Below are 18,049 nucleotides of genomic sequence, written 5' to 3'. Positions count from 1 at the left end.
TATGTAAAGGATCTAATAAAGATTCCCTATGTAAATTCCAAGAGAGAATGCTGACATGAGTAACGAAAAAGGCTTTTATAGCCTCGCCTTAAGCTTATGGCTTCTAGCTGAAACCGGTATCTAAAAATATTAATCAAAAGATAATTTTGATGATGTATAATATAAACTTATAAATAGAGTAAAAAGCAAAACCTTTATTAAGTAGTAAAGGTTCTGGAAAATTTTTTACAAAGTTTATATATTAAAGAATTATATTTTTTAATATATAATCAGGAAATATTAGATTAGACCGTACCTAGAATCTAACCCAAGTAAGCAAGTAGAGTATACAAAGGCGTTTGAGTGAACAATCATTAAGGAACTCGGCAAATTGACTCTGTACCTTCGGAATAAGGAGGGCCATTATTATTAATTTAACATAATCGAAAGATTGTGAAAAAATTAAATTAATAATAAGAGGAATCATGAAATAATGTTGTACGACTGTTTAATAAAAACACAGCACTCTGCAAAGATGAAAAATCAAAGTATTGAGTGTGATGTCTGCCCGATGTCGGCTGGGTAACGGATTTACCTTGGTTATTAACTGAGGTTTTGAAGGACACCCCGATTAATGGCGGCCTTACCTATGAGGGTCCTAAGGTAGCGAAATACCTTGGCCGTTAAATGCGGTCCTGCATGAATGATTTAACGATGCAACAGCTGTCTCGATGATTGTCTCAGTGAAATTGGAATAGCAGTGCAGATACTGTTTACCTCTAGATAGACGAGAAGACCCTATGCAGCTTTACTGTTACTAATTACAAGAGTGTTAGTTTAGGATGATTTATAGTGTATAAGGTAGTTGAATGATAATAATGAAACACCTTTATTCGTATCCTAATTTTTCTCTTGATGATTGGGAGGCAGTTTATGCGGGGCACAGATCCCACAAAAAGTACCTGGGTATATCCAAAGTTCATATTGTAAATTTGTATATTTATATACAAATATTTTAATTTGTGATAATTATTATTATAATTATACAGTTACTATTCGATTAAATTCTACATTTATTTTTATTTTAAGTAAGATTTTAACTATATGGTGAATAGATGTATTTTAAACTTTAATATTTAAAAGTTTTATTGTTATATTATAATGGTATTTGTCCATTATAATATGATATTTATTTATACTTTAAAAGTTTAATGGCTTAATCTTGCTTTACTGTTTGACCTACGAGTCTATCAGTCGCGTAAGCGGGGCATATGATCACAAGATGCATTAAGGAAAGGTCTTGGATTATAGAAAAAGTTACGCTAGGGATTTAGAACTGTGAGTCCTCCAATATTAAAAAATATTGGTAAAAAATTGGGTAAATTTCAAAGACAACTTATTAAGTGTATTTGAAGCGAAACTTATTTTAAGCAAATTTTTATCTTAAAGATAAATTAAAATAAGGACGTTCAACGACTAAAAGGTGAGTTATTGCTAACAATAATCCTTTTTTTAACGCCCAACATCTTTATTAACTAAAAAAGGATAAAATTATCCTCATTATTTGTATAATAATTATTATTAATTTAATAATAATGTAATAGACTTGGTTAACCAAGCTTAAATATTATATAATTAATTATTATTAATTGTATTAATATTTTTATATAATAGTAGATATGTTAAATATTATAAAATCAAAATTAAATAGTACATATAAAAAAAAACCATCAAATAATAGTAATATTACTATATATAAAAAAGACTTAATACCTGCAGTAAGAAATTGAAAAAGTAGTGTATACGCTTATAATAAAAATGCTATAAGTTTAATACCTATTAAAAGTAGATTTGTTATGAAATTAATTAAAGGTTATTTTAATACATACCATTTAGAATTAGAATCTTTATTAAGAAAAGCAAGATTACGTCGTAGATATAGAAAAATATCAACTAATAGAATATTTATTAGTGATGGTGAATTTAAACATACTAATGATAAAGTAAACATAACATTATATGTTTATAACAAACAAAAACTTAATTATTTATTAAAACTAAAAAAAAGATATACAAGTTTGTTTACAAAAGCTAAATTTACAAGAAAATTAAAATTAATAAGTAATGTAGGTTTAAGTATATTAAAACAACAACAAGAAAAAAGTACAATATTAGTAAATGTATTACCTAAGTATAATTCAAAGGTAAATACAGTACAAAATATTTACTATAAAAGATTTATCAAAACAAGTTTAAAAAGATTAAGCTGATTCTGTTCATCACAACCCCAGCTAAAAACGGTGCCCTTCGACGTCAGTGCCAGAACGTGTTGTGCGCCAGTAACAATCTTGACGACATCGTGGACACCAGGGATCAGAAGTGGAGTCCGTTGCTCTTTTTTGCTCTCGGGGGAGAACCCAATCCCTCCTTTGGAAGTCTTCGATAGTCAGTCAATTGGTGAAATTCAAGAGTTCGGAGCCAGACCATCGGCAAACATACTCGGAAAGTTCCCCAGCCATAGACCCGGCCATCGTCAACAGAGCAAAGGTTGCACTGTCTGAGGCAGCAAGTTGAGAGAAGACAGTGTCTCGTGGGAAATGTGAAGGATCCACAGGTAATGGAGTAGCTTCTTTTAGATTGTAAGTAACTTCATCTTCATCGCTCTCATCGCCCGACAGGGATTTGCCTCTGCCGTCGCCAGCGTCTTCGTCTTTATCTTGTCCAGTATCTCTTCCTAAAGCCCCTTCATCGTTGACGCCCCACGTCAAGATTTGGTTGTCATGAGTTGAGCCGCCGAATGTACCCCTCCAACAGCGATATGGACAACTCCAACATTTTCCGCGTTTAATTTCTGGTTGAGAACAGGTCGCAGCAATTCTGATTTCTTTGTTAGATCTCCTAACCCAAGTTCTCCGTAGCAGTTGGTTCCAAACACGTAGACATCGAGACGTTGAGTTGGTGGGATATTTGGTGCTGATGAATCTGTTGTACTGCGATAAGCCACTATGCATTGATTCCGGGATTTCCTTAAGGCTGTTGCCCTCTAATGTATCTTACCTTTCTGACCCCTGAGGCTTCTTCCAGCCGTTCCCGTGATCTATCACTTTCGAATGTTGGGTTGGGGCTTTTTGTTGCGACATGATAGATAGTCCAATAGCTTCTTGGATTCCCAAGGTGTTTTGGTTCCGAGGAATAGTCTTCGTGAGACACTTGAGATGTCTATAAGCCCAGAAACAATTTATAAATGAGAGTGGTAGAGCGACAGCATCCAAGAGGATCAGAGCTAAATTCAGAAGCACAGAGATCATACAAGGTGGGAAAGTAACCAATTTGTATGCGCGAGTGGGGCTCAAGTGCACGCGTCCACTAGAGCCGTGGCGTGAAGTGAGCGAATGATAGCATTGGACCTGGCTTGGTGGTAATTGATTGATTCGGACCCCGCTTCGCGGCCACTAGTGATCGTCGCTTTTCCCCCGTTGGTTTTGAGTTTCACTCCGGTGCGTGAATGCCGGTACACAGGTACACGACTGTTGGATGACGCGTTCCACAGAATGGTGTCTATTGTGACTGCCAGTATGTGTCATATTTCTGTCCCTCTGTTAGCCATGAGAATCATGGATCAAGCCAATATATATATTTAGTCCTCCCCTACCTCATATGAAGTATGTGGATAAAAACGGAGAGATCATAGGACCCTATTCCTCTAGGAGCAGATTGTTTTTTCTTTTCCGCCCTCAGATGTGGTTCTCTTGCAATTCTTAGCTCAGCCAGTATATCCATTATGTTTTCGATTTTCTTTTAATAGAGGATAATCTCTCACCCGCTCTCACCTTGCTTTTCACCCCGGCTTTACGCACTCACTCTTCTCCATCATTTACATTCTCACACTACCAAAGAATTATATTACTATATAGCCCAGCTTCAAGAGATCTCGAGCACATACGACCATAGGGTGTGGAGAACAGGGCTTCCCGTCCGCTCAGCCGTACTTAAGCCACACGCCGGTTAGTTAGTAGTATGGTGGGTGACCACATGCGAATCCTGACTGTTGTATGTTTTTGTTTTTGCAATTTGTTATATGGTTTTTGATGTCTTGTGGAAAATGCCCCTCCTCGTCAGCCTCTTAGAATGGATCAACTGCGGACTGCACTTCATGCATGGGGATTTGTATGCAATTCCCTTAGCCTGTATGTGAGCGCGTGATATTTTATATTATAAACCACGGCATATAGTGAAACCTTTCGTCATACCACTGCCCTGACATGTTAAAGCAACTCGGTGTATTTACCATGACCTTGATGGCGCAAAATCGTGGCATACGCCTAATCGGAAAGCTTTCTTACGTATCGTACTATAGGGCCAATGGGGTTCAAAAGGACCAAAAACCTTAAAGCTCTCAGGCAATCTGTATGCTGGATCTAAGTACTTTACGCGTGCTTTAGAATAATATGAGCGGTATTTATTGACGTGCTGGGGGGACACTGCGATGATACAGAAAATCAGGAACCGACTGCCATTATGCTCGCGCACTCTGATAATATAGATCGAACTTGGGTGGACAGCAGCTGGGTTATTTCGGTGATAGATGTCTTGGATTCTGTTTTATCCTATATTCATTAGAAGACTTAGACAGCCACGGGTCTCAAAAAAGAATTGTTCGGTATCAGTGCTACACTATAAGTTGAATTAAGAAGAATTGCACATAATCTGCTCTGCGTGAACAAACCGGTCACAAAATCGAAATGGCTAGAGATCTCAGCATTCTTTATCCACCATGGTCCAAAGTGCAATATTCTCGACAGCATATACATCTGCTGTCAACTTGGGCTGGCATCATCAGTTTTGCTGATAAACCTTCAGAGAATTAACCCCCCAATATGATTCCTCAAAGACTTTAGGATTATTCTGCACATAGTCCTCACACCTTTCTGCCTTAGATGCACAATGTCTACTGCTAGCCCAGGCGTCCCCAGCCATGCGACCGCAGAAGGTGATATCGAATACCTGTAGAAGTTATTAGCAACCATGTCAGATCTGCGGGTTGATCAACTTACGATATGAAGATTCTGGAACTGGGCATCAATATCGCAATTACCGGAGAAACTAGCAACCGGAGTACCCCAAGTAGACGGATCAGGGGTGCCAGAATGAATATCAGACGGCAGGCTCGACCGAGGGAAGCGCCAAACTCGAATAACGTCGCTTGTCCATTCAGTGGCGAAGACACCACCACCGCCACCGTTGAAAGTCCCACCATAGGATTTCGGGTCAGGATCAACAATACCACAACCACCACTACCGAGAGGACCTGGTGAGTAGATGTAGCAGTTGTGTCCGTTGGCAACACCACTGAAGCCTGAATTGTTAACCGAGCAATTATCCTGGTTTGTATGTAGTGTGATCTGGTTGGTAGGGCCTTCGTTCACACCTTCGATAATGTCGATCTCGCCGGCTGTGGGTGGGACTGTTCCAATCATCCAGCTAGATATCATTAGATTATCCTAGAAAGCATATGTAGATCAGAAATCACCTACAAGGCTGGCCAGGTACCGCAGACAGAACCAGGCATATGCGCCAGATCTAGAATGAATAGACCGTGGTCATAATCCTGGTAGCTTGTCAATCGCACACTTCGGCGACCAGGGCCCGAGGCGAAATTTTTGGTGTCAACGCCAAGGTAAACCGAGCCACCAGACGCGTGAATTAGGCCTGCATCTTTTGCGGTAGATTTATCAACGTAGCTCACGTAGCCTCTTGTTGGGTCAGAATCCTGAGTGACTTTGTTAGTCAATATTCATGTCTGGATGTAGGGCGGGAGCAGGATCAAATACTGTGAAGAAGTCGAATTTGTCGAAGAAACGCTCATCATTGCCGAAGTCATCCTGCAGTGTATATCCTGCAGTGCAGAGTTGCGCAAGGAGACACAAAGCTGGTAGAATGAAGCAGAGGCTGTACATTTTGGAATTCCAAATCAAGTTTGAATGGAGATGATCTGGTTAAAGTGATTTGATTAGGTGAAGTCAAAGAGAAGAACTTCAGGGGATATATAATAGATGAAACGGGGTGGGACTAATTTGAAAGGGGCTTATGTTTTCCATGCCCATTGTGGTGATGATTTTGGTGGCCGATACAGGGAAATGAAGCGGAAGTCTAAAGGGGGAAGAAAGTCTACTCCCCGGTGCTTAATTCACTATTATAACGAAATTGTACTAGTACCAATTTGAGAAAGTCAAATAAAATACTTAGCTTCATAAAATTGCACTGCTTATGCAGGGAAGTGTTCGGAGACATCATAGGTTCGCGATCAATAAGCTTATATTTGGCCTGTCCAGAAGTTTAACAAATTTAATATCAGTCACTTTTGAGAGAAACTTGTCTTGATCACAGAATCGGATTTACCACAAGCAAAGCGTGTAGCCACGGGATATTTCAGCAATGTATAAGCCTAAACTGATGCATCGCCTTGGGTGACTCAAGTGTAGCTGCAGTTTAGATACAATCTAGCCTACGTACAGTCAAATGATCAAGCCACGGGAACAACCTTGAAACACGACTAGAACATCGCTAGTCTATGAATGTGCCGGATTCGAGATACTTAATCCCCGGTTATCACATGGTATTCGTGACCTCAAACAAGACCGGAACTTTCTTTCACATAACATGATCTATCCTCAGCTTCACTCAAATCTCAGTTCAAATGGAACTTGCAACGCAAAACCTCCTCAATTTTCAAGGAGCGTAATATATCATCTCAACATCTACATATTCGCTTGAATCCAGTACCGGATCAACTTCCCGTGTCTTCCCAACCAAACCTTGATCCTTCAACAAACCAATCATTCGCTCTGCAATGAGTCGTCCCATAAAATCATATCCCTCAGGAGTCAGATGCAACCCGTCATCAAAGTGTTTTTCGATAAAATTCTCGTCCGAGCTATGATACGGGATCTTGCTTTGGAAATCAAGAGTGTAGCTGGAAGAAGTTAGCCATGATAATCCAAGTCCATTACAAGGTCGATTCTCACAATCTCTCTGCTTTATGTGCAAGGATCATTTTGTTCAGATCGAAGCGCCGGTTATCGAGAGAACTGCTTCGAGCTTTGCACTCGGGAACCGTCAACGCAATGACCCTGCAGCCTGTATCGAGAGCAATATGCCAAGTTTTCTGGAGACCATCGTACATTTCTTCGGCCAACTTGCCGTATCCGAGATCGCTGGACGATTGGTAGATTCTATCAGCATATTTTTTATCGGATAGTGAAGGAAAACTTACTTGGTTCCGCCAAGACAGATCAACCAGTCGTACCTTGCGTGGTCGCATTTCGACTTCATTCGAGACTGGAATGATCCAGGCCAACACACCAGATCACCGGGAAGCCCTGCCACGGTGGGGTAGAATTCTATTCCAGGGAATTCTTCTCTGAGGACTCTTTCGAGCTCATCGGCATAAGGATGGTATTCGATGCCATAAGAATGATAGCCAGCGGTGAGAGAGTCCCCAAAACAAAGAATTGACACAGCTCGAGACATAGTAAGTCGAAATGAAAAGTGTGCAATGAGTGAAAAGGAGGGGAAGTTGTGATTTGGTCGGGATTTGGTCTTTCTATATAATTGATCAATGTTTGTTGTGGTTGCCTGAATATTCAGGTAATATGCAAGTTTCTTTGTGTAGAAATGTAGTAAAAATGGAAGTCTGAGTCCCCTTGGAAAGTTCTCGTGGTTTGCTTTTTGGGTGTTGTTGAATACTACCAGCTGTTTAGTCGATGCGCGGTACACTTCTCTCTACCCCTCTTTAAACCCTAAACACACAAACATATTACTAAGCTTATATAAATATAGATGTAAATATCTGGCGGAATCTGAAGAAACTCTCGCTGTGTTCGAACTTTCAAGGTTAGAGCTCTGGGGTCATGTGATCATGGGCAGCTCTCCTTGTTTAGGCTTAGATCCATTCATGGGGGCGGATGCACGTCGGCATCATACATTAGTTTGCTTTTACTCCTTACACTTTTAGTGTTCCCCCTCTCTAAAGCTCACAGCGCCGAGAAACATGAGAATCCCGTGCTGATGTGAGCTTCATTGACACTTAAAATTGATTAAAAACGCCACAATGGTCGGCATCCAGATCGGGTTAAGCGTGAATCCTATCATTAGTGACTCAAATTTCCATTCCTCCTATTCCTCTTCCTAATTCCAGTCTCAATCTCAATTCCAACCAATTCGAACATGGAATCACCAACATCCATTGCATTCAAGATCCTTCCTGCTACTGAAGATGACTTCTTAGCACTGGCAAGGGTGGAATCTATTTCCAATGACACCGTATCGAAAACCCCGATAGAAGCAAATGTCTCACGCATTATGTTCGGTCCTCCCAATGAGGAGAACCACCGATTCCGGGCAAAGGGTCTTGCGGACAAATTACAAAAAGATCCTACAATGAGAAATTACAAGGCTGTAGTAGAAGAGGACGGCAAAGAGAAGATTGTAGCTTGGGCTGAGTGGAACTTTTATACCGAGGTCGAGCCGATCAAGGATTGGGTTGATATTGATTGGCCGGCGACGGCAAATGGTGCTGCATGCAATGATATCATCGGAAAGTTCACAGCTCTGAGACAAAAATATATGTCTGGGAAGAGATACGCTTGTGAGTAGCTTGACCTGAAGTGCTCAAATGTTTGGTGACATGGACATTATATCTGACACCAAAAAGTCTTACAGGTACTTGCTACTCTTGAGGAATACCGCGGCAAAGGAATTGGATCGGCCATGATCAAACATGGTCTGGCTGAAGCCGAGGAATTGGGATTGAGTGACCTTTGGCTCACTGCCTCGGCGGATGGACATGATCTGTACGCTAAATTTGGGTTCCGGGACATTGAACCTACTTTGTCACCCGAGGATATTGTCAAGTATGGAGGATCAGGAGACCCAAATGTCATGGCAATGGGGCGATTTGACTAGAACTTCCAACTTGAGGTTAAATTAAATGTTTCTAGGGTTGAACATGCATTTTATATCTTGTTTATACTTTTGATTACGCCGCAAGTTCAAATTTTGATACGCATCCCCACTCCAGACCATTCTGTTATTCCCTTGATCCACTGTTGAGTAGACCATTCAAATTGGTCATTTTATAATGGGGAAACACATAATTTGATTATGCTGTTTTTATCTCGTCAATGTGTATCCCAGGAACTGCATGAGGTCACCGCCAAGGTGGGATGTGGAGCTTCCCCCGCGCCCGCACTTAACGCGTGTTAGATCGCCTTCCAACTTCCACCTTCAACTCGACCCTAAGCACAAGAGCCGATCGGCAGAATATTCTCACATTCAAGTCTGCTCTTCTCCTCGACCTTTCAACCTACCAGATCATAGCAATGTCGCAGTCTCAGCCATTGGGAGTCGGCATTATCGGTGCCGGGGTAAGCCAATCACGTCCTCCTGTGTATCAAGCAATTAACCTCCCCCCAGGAAGTCTTCCAAGTCTGTCACGGCCCCTGCTTGTTACTACTATCCCATCTCTTCAATATCGAGTCCATCTGCGACCTATCAGCCAAAACAGTCCAACACTGCGCCACCAAGTTCTCCATCCCCCATAAAACAACTAACCCTCACGATGTCATCAACAACCCCAATGTGGACATTGTCTTCATCCTCACCTCAGACGATAGCCACGCTCCATTAATCCATGCAGCTCTTCAAGCAGGAAAAAACGTCTTCATCGAGAAACCAGTCTCCCTCTCCATCCAATCCGTACAATCACTCATCAACGCGGAAAAGAGCGCGCCGAACAACGCCCGCGTCTTTGTGGGCTACATGCGTCGCTACGCACCCAGTTTTCTCGAAGCTTTCAAGCGAGAGATAGCATCCATCCCCAAGATCCTCTATGCCCGGGTCCGCGACTTCAGCGGTCCCAACTTCAACTTTGTTAGCCAGAGTGGGACATTCTCTGTCAAACTTGATGATTACCCAACTACCGCAGCGGAGGAGCGGAACAGCCGACTCGAGGCGCTCTTCAGTGAGGCATTCCCTGATCAAGAAATCACGGATGAGAAGCGGAAATTCTGCCGTTTCCTGGGGAGTCTTGGGTCGCATGATATTTCGCTTATGAGGGAGGTTCTTGGATTCCCAGAGCGGGTCAATGGGGTCACGGCCAATGATCCATTCTACAGTGCTATCATGACTTTCCGGAATAAGGATGGGTCGACGTATGCCACGACTTATGAGAGTGGGATTGATGAGGTTCCCGTCTTTGACGCGCATATCGCGGTTTATGGGGCGAAGAAGAGAGTTACTCTGAAGGTAATTTTGCTCTCCTTAATTCTGGTACCGGTACTGACCATCTGCAGTTCGATAGCCCCTATGTCAAAGGTCTTCCGGTGTACGTTGAGGTTGATGAGGTTAACGAACAGGGAGAGATCCAGCACCGGAAGATGCTTTCTTCTTACGAGGATGCCTATACTGCTGAGCTTCAGGAGCTGCATGAGGTGTTTACCAATGGGAAGGCGATCAAATCAACACTCTCGGATGCCAAGCAGGACCTTGAAATATTCGACATGTTTTACAAGAGCTGGGGTTCCAACTAGAGACACGACTCTACTGTCACCATTTCTTCTAGATACATCCGCACATATACTGAAAATATATCATCTATTTGCATCTTTAAGGCCCACTGCAAATTTCCAGTCATGCCAACCTGGTGGAGTCCATCATGCATTGAGGTTGAGCGGTGAAACACAAGAGAACGAGTTCAACTGCGGATTCTTAAAGGCGTCGATCATTCCTGGGAATATTAGCACATACCAGAAAACAAAGTGACGAGTTACTTACCAATAACAGCCGCCCACATTCCCAAGCCACACATGGCTAGCGAGGCCAAGAAGAAGATGACATGCCAGATGTTGATAGAGACCTGGAACCAGCCACCAGCACAGAATCCGCGAATCCACCGCTGAGTAGGCGTTCCACTTCTTGAAACCTGTCCAGTGATTGGATTAAATCCATCTCCCTCCTCCACACGGGCAGCATTCTTCTTGATATCAAAACCAAGTGCAAACAGCGGAGGCAAGGTGTAGCTCAGATTCAGAAGCATGGAAGCCGACATCACACTGACAAAGCCAAAGTAATCAGGAATGGCAGCACCGATGATAAAAGCGATAATCCACCACAAAGGAACCAAAAGAGCGTAAATAATCTTTCCTCGTCGGCTTTCCATAGGCGGGACTCTGAAAATATCAACCAAGATGTTATTGTAAACGACCTTGATGCCGATATTTCCGTAAAGTCCACCCGCAATCAACGCGGCGATCAAGGTGACCATGTTCCCCAGTGTCTGCCACGCATAGATACTCACACCCTGATAGCTGGGATTGAAGCTATACTGTCCCTGCAGATAATAGACCACACATCCATATGTGACATAGACAACGTAAATAAAGAACTGCGCTCCCCACATCGCCTTGATAAAGTCCTGTGGCCGTCTCATCTCCGCCATGAACTCGACAAACAACTGCGCACCAGCGTACGCCAATACGCCAGAAAGCATGCCGTTCACAGACCCGACAAGGCCAATTCCAGGCGGGATGTTGTTATAGTGAATGATAGGTGGGTAGACACCATCCACGGGGGTAATGGTGGTCGGGTCAGTATCGCTACCGGCAGATCCCAGAGTAGAGATCTGATAATTCGGCGGCGAATTCGCCATAACACCCATGGTCATGAAAATGACAAAAATATTCAACCAAACGGACGCATTAGCGATCCACCCGTACGCCTTGAGCGTTCGAATCTGCGTAACGAAGAACCCGGCGACAGCGAACAGAACCGGACATACGGCGTAGCATAGCTTGAACTTGGACACCTGGGAGATGTTCTCGCCGAATTGGATTGTAACCTGGCCGGTGATGAGAAGCAATCCAATACCCTGTAGGATATTGGTAACATGCCGACCGGTCTGACCGAGAGTTCTGAAACCGAGATCGCCGTAGTTCTTCACAGGGAATTCGTAGCTGTCGACGCCGAGGTAGACGCGCCAGATGAGGTATCCTGAGTATCCGACCATCGCTCCGAAGACGGTATAGAAAGCGATTCCTATTTTATTAGCTGGATTCACAACAGTAGAAAGTCTCAATCTCAGTCCTTACCAGGTCCCCATCCAAGTGTTCCCATCGCAAAGCCAGATCCATAAGGACCCAAAATATCCGTAGTGATCAAATAGAAACCTGTCAAATCAGCACAGTTCGTCAAACAGAACCATTCGTACTAACAAGCACCCCAAGAAGCCGACCGAAAAGCCCTACTAGCATTCGTCCACTCCTCATCCGTAATCTCCAATCTTCTGGCGCGATTCGTAAAATCCTCTTCAGTAAGTGTGGTAGTGACATCCTGACTCGACGAGTCACCCCCACCACCCCCAAACCACTGTCTCACATTAAGAACGGGGGGATCAAGAAGTTCCTGTTCGGCTCTTGTCTTCTGCGCATAATAATTGTACTCCTCGAACGAGACACCCAAGTCATACGGTTCGCGAGCTTGAGGTTTTATCAGTGAGTCCTGAATGGTTGGACGAATCTTTTCGTCGACTTCTTTCTCCATGATTGATTTTGCACTCCTTTTCGAAGGGAGGAAGGAGTGAGATGGTTTGCAGAGTAACTAAGCATTTCGGCACCAGTCCGTGTCCGTGCATACGGGATAAGCATTGTATGGCGGGTCTGTCCGTCTGTTCTTGAATTGGTTAAGATCGACGTATTGGCGGGTTAGTGGGTTCTCTCTGGACCCTCTGGTCGGCTAATGATAAGCTCCGCGGATGTCACTGGTGCTCTTTGTCTCGTGTTCTCGTAATTATTTCGATCATTGATGATTATTGCTTAGAGAATTTTCGAGTTTGTTTGTTGACGCTTTGACGCGGGTATTTCGGAGGTAAGATAAGGTGGTATTAGTGGGGAGGGGTAAGCGAATAAGCGAGCAGCCTTTATCTTGTATACTTTGTAGCGTTACATGAGGCGCTATCCCTCTTGCCGTTCCGGCTCGGAAGTGGGTTGCCTGTTTGTTGTGCGTGCGATATCGCATCGGAGAAATAACAATCATTCGGAAGGTTTTATGATTTTCGACGGTAGGAACCTGACATTAAAAGAGAGGAGCAAAGGATCAGTCGTTTTGAGATATTGCTGAATTTTAAGGATGAGGGGAGACAAGGATGGTACCTGCGATGTAGGACAGTGCAGACTCTGAGCGTAAATGAAAAAGTCCCAACGCGCGTGGGATCTATCTCAGTTATAATCTTGGAACATATGCAAGTGCTGCTTGAAGCATCTCCACTCTATTGTAATTATCCAGGGTATATTTCGCCGAATCGTGACTCTTTTAGTCATGACGGATAATTACTACATACACACCCTATCTAACCTGATTAGGAAATGGCTTCGAGCCAGGCATCTAATTGACATATACCAATAGTACATGCCTTCAAGCTCGGTGTCTTTGAAGGTTCGAAGGATGCAGGACACAGATACCCCAGAGTGAGATCCTTCGGAACAGGAAATATTGCCCGTGTCGATCCTTGCGGGGAAACCATAGCTTCCCCTCACGCATTCGCCATACCGCTCAATGTGAAAGCACATTGAGCTACAGCTTGCAATACCGCAACGCGAAAAGATAGTCGGGGGAGTATTTGCGAATTCGCCAAGCTAGGCGTGTCGGAGCGAAACGTGACGCGAGCCACGTCAAGAATACTACAAATTACCTCAATTTCCCACTTGAATTTTGTTCATCCTTCCTCGCATATTTCATCCAGATCCTTTACAATGGCAACTATGAAAGCACTGAACTACCTGGGCCCGTACAAGGTCCAGGTGACAGATGTTGAGAGGCCTAAGCTCGAGCATCCAGATGACATCATTGTCAAGGTCACTACGGTATGGTTCAATTCGATGGAGATGAGACAATGTACTAACTATTCAGGCGGCTATCTGTGGCTCAGACTTGCAGTAAGTTGATTGAGAAAGGTCAATATACTATCTTCAGCTGACATTTTACAGCATGTATGAAGGTCGAACAGCTGCAGAGCCTGGCATCACCTTTGGTAAGATCCGTAATCATGAATAATGGGCGAGGCTAACAGGATAGGTCACGAGAACATGGGGATTGTTGAGGAACTTGGCGAAGGGGTGACATTGCTAAAGAAGGGGGACCGGGTGGTGATGCCATTCAATGTTGCCGATGGTCGGTGTCGCAATTGCGAGGAAGGCAAGACTGCGTTCTGCACTGGTGTGAACCCGGGCTTTGCAGGTGGTGCTTATGGTAAGTCTTTCCTTGGTATTCATTTTCTTAGCTAATACTCGACAGGCTATGTCGCGATGGGTCCTTACCGTGGAGGTATGTAGAATTCCCGCGCACAGTATCCCCCCACTGACACAACCCAGGCCAAGCGCAGTATATTCGAGTGCCCTATGCTGATTTCAATGCTCTCATCTTGCCCCCTGGGAAGGAACATGAAGCGGACTTTGTTCTCCTTGCTGGTATGTCTCCCAGCTTTATCTTAAGTCTTCGCTGACATTTATCATACAGACATCTTCCCAACCGGTACAGTTTCTCCTCCCTACTCAAGATATCTCTAACAACAATCAGGCTGGCACGGTGTCGAAATTTCTGGCTTCCAAGCAGGTGAAAGTATCGCCGTCTTCGGCGCAGGTCCAGTGGGCCTGATGGCAGGCTACTCAGCAGTATTGCGTGGCGCATCCAACATCTACGTGGTAGACCGTGTCCCCGAGCGACTCGAAGCCGCCAGAAAGATAGGCTGTATTCCGATCGATTTCACAAAGGGAGATGCAGTCGACCAGATCATCAAGCACAACGGCGATATGGTGGATCGATCAGTGGATGCTGTCGGGTACCAAGCTGTCGATCCAAATGGGTCTTCCGAGAAGGCGAATATTGTTCTTGAGAACATGATCCGTGTCACAAGGGCGTGTGGAGGTCTTGGTATTCCGGGACTTTATGTGCCAAGGTATGATGAATGCATTGGGTGATATGTTGCACAACTGACAGTTTAGTGATCCTGGCGCAACTGATGCAGCGACCGCGAACGGAATGATTAGTCTGAGCTTTGGGAAATTGTTTGAAAAAGTAAGTTTCTCTGGATTTGAGCTGAGTGATTGAACTAACGGGTCCAGGGTCTATCTCTTAGCACTGGACAGTGCAATGTTAAAGCGTATAACCGGTACTTGAGAGACATGATCATCGCTGGCAAGGCTAAGCCTAGCTTTGTAATCTCACATGAGATTACACTGGCTGATGCGGAGACTGCTTATGATAAGTTCGATAAGAGAGAGGATGGGTACACCAAGGTTATCATTCATCCGAACGGGGGATTCTAAATATGTATACTTCTATTGAATGATCAAGCTGCAACGATGAAACAAATGAAGTTAAATAGTAGTCGTGTATGGATGTAGCGGGCTTTGCAGCCTTTAAACCTGAGATCTAAATGGATTTGTGCCTACTGTATGTGGCCACATGTAGGCTGCCAGGTGTTGTCAATGCATTATATATTTGGACGATGTACAATTACCTAGTTTCAGTAAAAAGCCAGATAAAACTGGCACCGCCAAGTCTATGCTCACATTTTCCAATTCATCAAAAATCATGGTGGGGTAAAAATGCAGCATGACATATGTTCCCTCACGGCACTGATAAAGGCATAGTTCGCCGTTCAGAATCGAGGAAGATTCGCCGATGTGGGGGCAATTTAAACCAATCAAAAGGACAAAAAGTATCGGGGAACGTTTCCTGTTTGAGATCAAGAAGATTGTCAATCAACTTAGAAATTTCATATAATATGTAAATATTTAGTTTTCATTGCAATTCAACATCACTTACGCACCAACATGAGAATCGACCGTTTCCGCACAACTTGGGGTATTGAGCCTGGAAACAACTTGGAAAATTGGGCCAAGTGGTTTCAAGAGCTCAAGACGCTTGGCTACAGTGAGAAACAAGAAGTGATTTGCTTCATTAAGTATCGCTAATAGATCTGCTAAAACAGGTGGCGTCGAAGTCAACATCCACCAACTAGATCCTGATAACCATTTCCCGCTATTGCGAAAGATTTGCGATGATCTTGACTTTGAAATTAGCGCTCTGTCAGTACATCTCACAATGGCCAGGATCGTGTACTAATAGATACTAAACAGGGCACACTCTTCCTGGGTTGATTATCTGGGTCCTCGTCCAGTCGGTCTAAAAGCGGCGGATCACTTGCGCAATTACCGAGCAGCCCTCCAGCTGGCTGAACCGCTCAATCCAGTTTCCTTCAACTTCCAATCTGGAGAGTAGGTATTCATTTTTTGACCTGAAAACTCAACTGACATGATTCAGAGACGCGTGGAATATTGAAGAGTCTGTAAAGTTTTATCGTGGCACACTTGGCGTTGATAAAGAATTTGGTCTTTCGGGTCGAGTCTACCACGAGACTCACCGCAATCGATCACTATTCACTCCATATGCAGCTCAGCAGATCTTGAGAGCCGTGCCTGAGTATGTAACCTGTACCACGCAAATGGAATTTTGACCTAACCCTCTCTCCAGGTTACGCATCACAGCCGATTTCTCGCACTGGATGATTTGCCTCGAGCGGCTGCTGGATATTGGCGAAGGCGATCGCGCCATGATGGATTCTATTATTCCACATGTGAGTGAACCGAAGAATTTGTAATCTCAAATGTACTCAGGACTTACTGTCATAGGTATATCACATCCACGCGAGAATTGGAACGACTCAAGCTTCTCAGTGCCCTGAGCCGTTAAATCCTATCTTCGAGCAAGAAAGACTTTGCTTTGAAAGACTATGGACGAAGGTCATCCAGTGCCGGTTTGAACAGAATCCCGAATCCAGCATAATCATAGTTCCAGAATATGGGTGAGTTGACGCTTTCAAGATTGAAGAAACCCACTAACGGCTCAGTCCTTTCCCATACCATCCCATTGGTAGCTCCAAGACCCATGGTCAAGTTGCAGATGAGGAAGGTAAGCGGTTACAAGTCGCGTTCACGCAATTAGCATCAAGCCTGAAAACTACGTAATCTGCCGATCGCTTCTCAGATGAAACCTGTGGTCGGCGTTGGTATTTTCTGTGGCGTACTAGCACAATCATTGTGGATCTGGTACTCACAGACCGGAGATGTGGGTCAACAACGCTGTGTTTTTCTTTGTTAATTCTGGAATATTCGAACGCTTGCAACATTCCAGACTTCAAATTTTATTCAAATTCTATTCAACAATTGCAATCTCAAGCTGTCCAGTAAATGCCAGTAAATGCTAATAAATGCAAATCAAGGCTAATACTAGGCGTATTAAAGAACGCGAAATGCCGAGTTTGTTTCATCTTAATTAGGCCGCGAAGCATCGTATATTCAACGTCTGTTAGCGTCAGATTATTGATTTAGGGTCACAGATCCAGATTTTAGCGCTGGATGTTGGTGTGACTGCGGGGTAATCCTGCGCAATGTTAAATGAAGGAATGCCAGCCAGGATTGGTGGATCTATTATGTTCTCTATGACTTCGCTTAGCCGTTAGCGTGTTTCACCATCGGCAATTGAGACGAACTATAGATATTTTCCGACCGAGAACTGCTCTGACATTCAGATTTCAGATCTCACTTTTGATTAAATATCTATTTTTACTCTTGATTTGGGAATCAAGCATAAGTAAAAGTGTTGAAGTCGTAGTTACAAATATTAAACGTCGTTCATGGTATAAACCCTTTTGCACCTTGGAACCTGCTAAATTAATATGGTAGATGAATGGCGACGAATCATTTTTATGATGAAACAAATTATGCAGTCTACTTTTGTGCAAACGAGATATCTGTGATCGATCCACAGATCCCAGATATGGAGCATCATGAACTATCCCTTCAATTTAATCCTCCATAATTGAAACATTTGCCTCACCTACTTGAAACTGGATGTGATCTATATACGAAATCTTCGGTTTATTCCAAGGATGCCAAGAATGTCATAAATAGGCCATGCCTCCATCAATGAACAGGACAGAAAGCAGAGCTACTTC

General features: G+C 43.5%; 8 protein-coding genes across 8 annotated transcripts; 4 read left to right on the top strand and 4 right to left on the bottom strand.

The window, feature by feature from the left end:
- Positions 1–2,429: 2,429 nt before the first annotated feature.
- On the bottom strand, positions 2,430–3,119 carry N7520_002508 (uncharacterized protein; the record flags this gene model as incomplete). The annotated part of the gene is made up of 2 exons (XM_057136443.1): positions 2,430–2,784; positions 3,037–3,119. 2 exons carry the CDS (start codon positions 3,117–3,119, stop codon positions 2,430–2,432), a joined length of 438 nt encoding a protein of 145 aa, XP_056999129.1.
- A 1,696-nt stretch (positions 3,120–4,815) lies between these two features.
- Positions 4,816–5,936, bottom strand: N7520_002507 (glycoside hydrolase family 16 protein; the record flags this gene model as incomplete). The annotated part of the gene is made up of 4 exons (XM_057136442.1): positions 4,816–4,983; positions 5,034–5,460; positions 5,514–5,749; positions 5,811–5,936. The coding sequence occupies 4 exons, from the start codon at positions 5,934–5,936 to the stop codon at positions 4,816–4,818; spliced, it is 957 nt and encodes a 318-aa protein (XP_056999128.1).
- A 772-nt stretch (positions 5,937–6,708) lies between these two features.
- Positions 6,709–7,509, bottom strand: N7520_002506 (SGNH/GDSL hydrolase family protein; the record flags this gene model as incomplete). The annotated part of the gene is made up of 3 exons (XM_057136441.1): positions 6,709–6,952; positions 7,005–7,193; positions 7,253–7,509. The coding sequence occupies 3 exons, from the start codon at positions 7,507–7,509 to the stop codon at positions 6,709–6,711; spliced, it is 690 nt and encodes a 229-aa protein (XP_056999127.1).
- A 696-nt stretch (positions 7,510–8,205) lies between these two features.
- N7520_002505 (uncharacterized protein) lies at positions 8,206–8,943 on the top strand (the record flags this gene model as incomplete). Its single annotated transcript, XM_057136440.1, has 2 exons — positions 8,206–8,626; positions 8,693–8,943. The coding sequence occupies 2 exons, from the start codon at positions 8,206–8,208 to the stop codon at positions 8,941–8,943; spliced, it is 672 nt and encodes a 223-aa protein (XP_056999126.1).
- Positions 8,944–9,359: 416 nt separating this feature from the next.
- On the top strand, positions 9,360–10,568 carry N7520_002504 (Gfo/Idh/MocA family oxidoreductase; the record flags this gene model as incomplete). The annotated part of the gene is made up of 3 exons (XM_057136439.1): positions 9,360–9,404; positions 9,454–10,284; positions 10,332–10,568. The coding sequence occupies 3 exons, from the start codon at positions 9,360–9,362 to the stop codon at positions 10,566–10,568; spliced, it is 1,113 nt and encodes a 370-aa protein (XP_056999125.1).
- A 123-nt stretch (positions 10,569–10,691) lies between these two features.
- N7520_002503 (Amino acid transporter transmembrane) lies at positions 10,692–12,576 on the bottom strand (the record flags this gene model as incomplete). The annotated part of the gene is made up of 4 exons (XM_057136438.1): positions 10,692–10,765; positions 10,813–12,072; positions 12,126–12,203; positions 12,249–12,576. 4 exons carry the CDS (start codon positions 12,574–12,576, stop codon positions 10,692–10,694), a joined length of 1,740 nt encoding a protein of 579 aa, XP_056999124.1.
- A 1,208-nt stretch (positions 12,577–13,784) lies between these two features.
- N7520_002502 (glutathione-independent formaldehyde dehydrogenase) lies at positions 13,785–15,356 on the top strand (the record flags this gene model as incomplete). The annotated part of the gene is made up of 10 exons (XM_057136437.1): positions 13,785–13,895; positions 13,942–13,967; positions 14,019–14,062; positions 14,107–14,280; positions 14,326–14,355; positions 14,403–14,498; positions 14,548–14,562; positions 14,608–14,986; positions 15,033–15,105; positions 15,153–15,356. The coding sequence occupies 10 exons, from the start codon at positions 13,785–13,787 to the stop codon at positions 15,354–15,356; spliced, it is 1,152 nt and encodes a 383-aa protein (XP_056999123.1).
- Positions 15,357–15,866: 510 nt separating this feature from the next.
- Positions 15,867–17,060, top strand: N7520_002501 (sugar phosphate isomerase/epimerase family protein; the record flags this gene model as incomplete). Its single annotated transcript, XM_057136436.1, has 7 exons — positions 15,867–15,966; positions 16,025–16,121; positions 16,173–16,310; positions 16,357–16,515; positions 16,567–16,669; positions 16,725–16,897; positions 16,943–17,060. 7 exons carry the CDS (start codon positions 15,867–15,869, stop codon positions 17,058–17,060), a joined length of 888 nt encoding a protein of 295 aa, XP_056999122.1.
- Between the last annotated feature and the right edge of the window lie 989 nt (positions 17,061–18,049).

The sequence above is a fragment of the Penicillium odoratum genome, assembly GCF_028828045.1.
Source record: "Penicillium odoratum strain IBT 22623 chromosome Unknown utg000002l_segment0_segment0, whole genome shotgun sequence".
Lineage (NCBI taxonomy): Eukaryota > Fungi > Ascomycota > Eurotiomycetes > Eurotiales > Aspergillaceae > Penicillium > Penicillium odoratum.
Note: the sequence above shows the minus strand (reverse complement) of the source record. Positions and strands in the feature narration are given on the sequence as shown.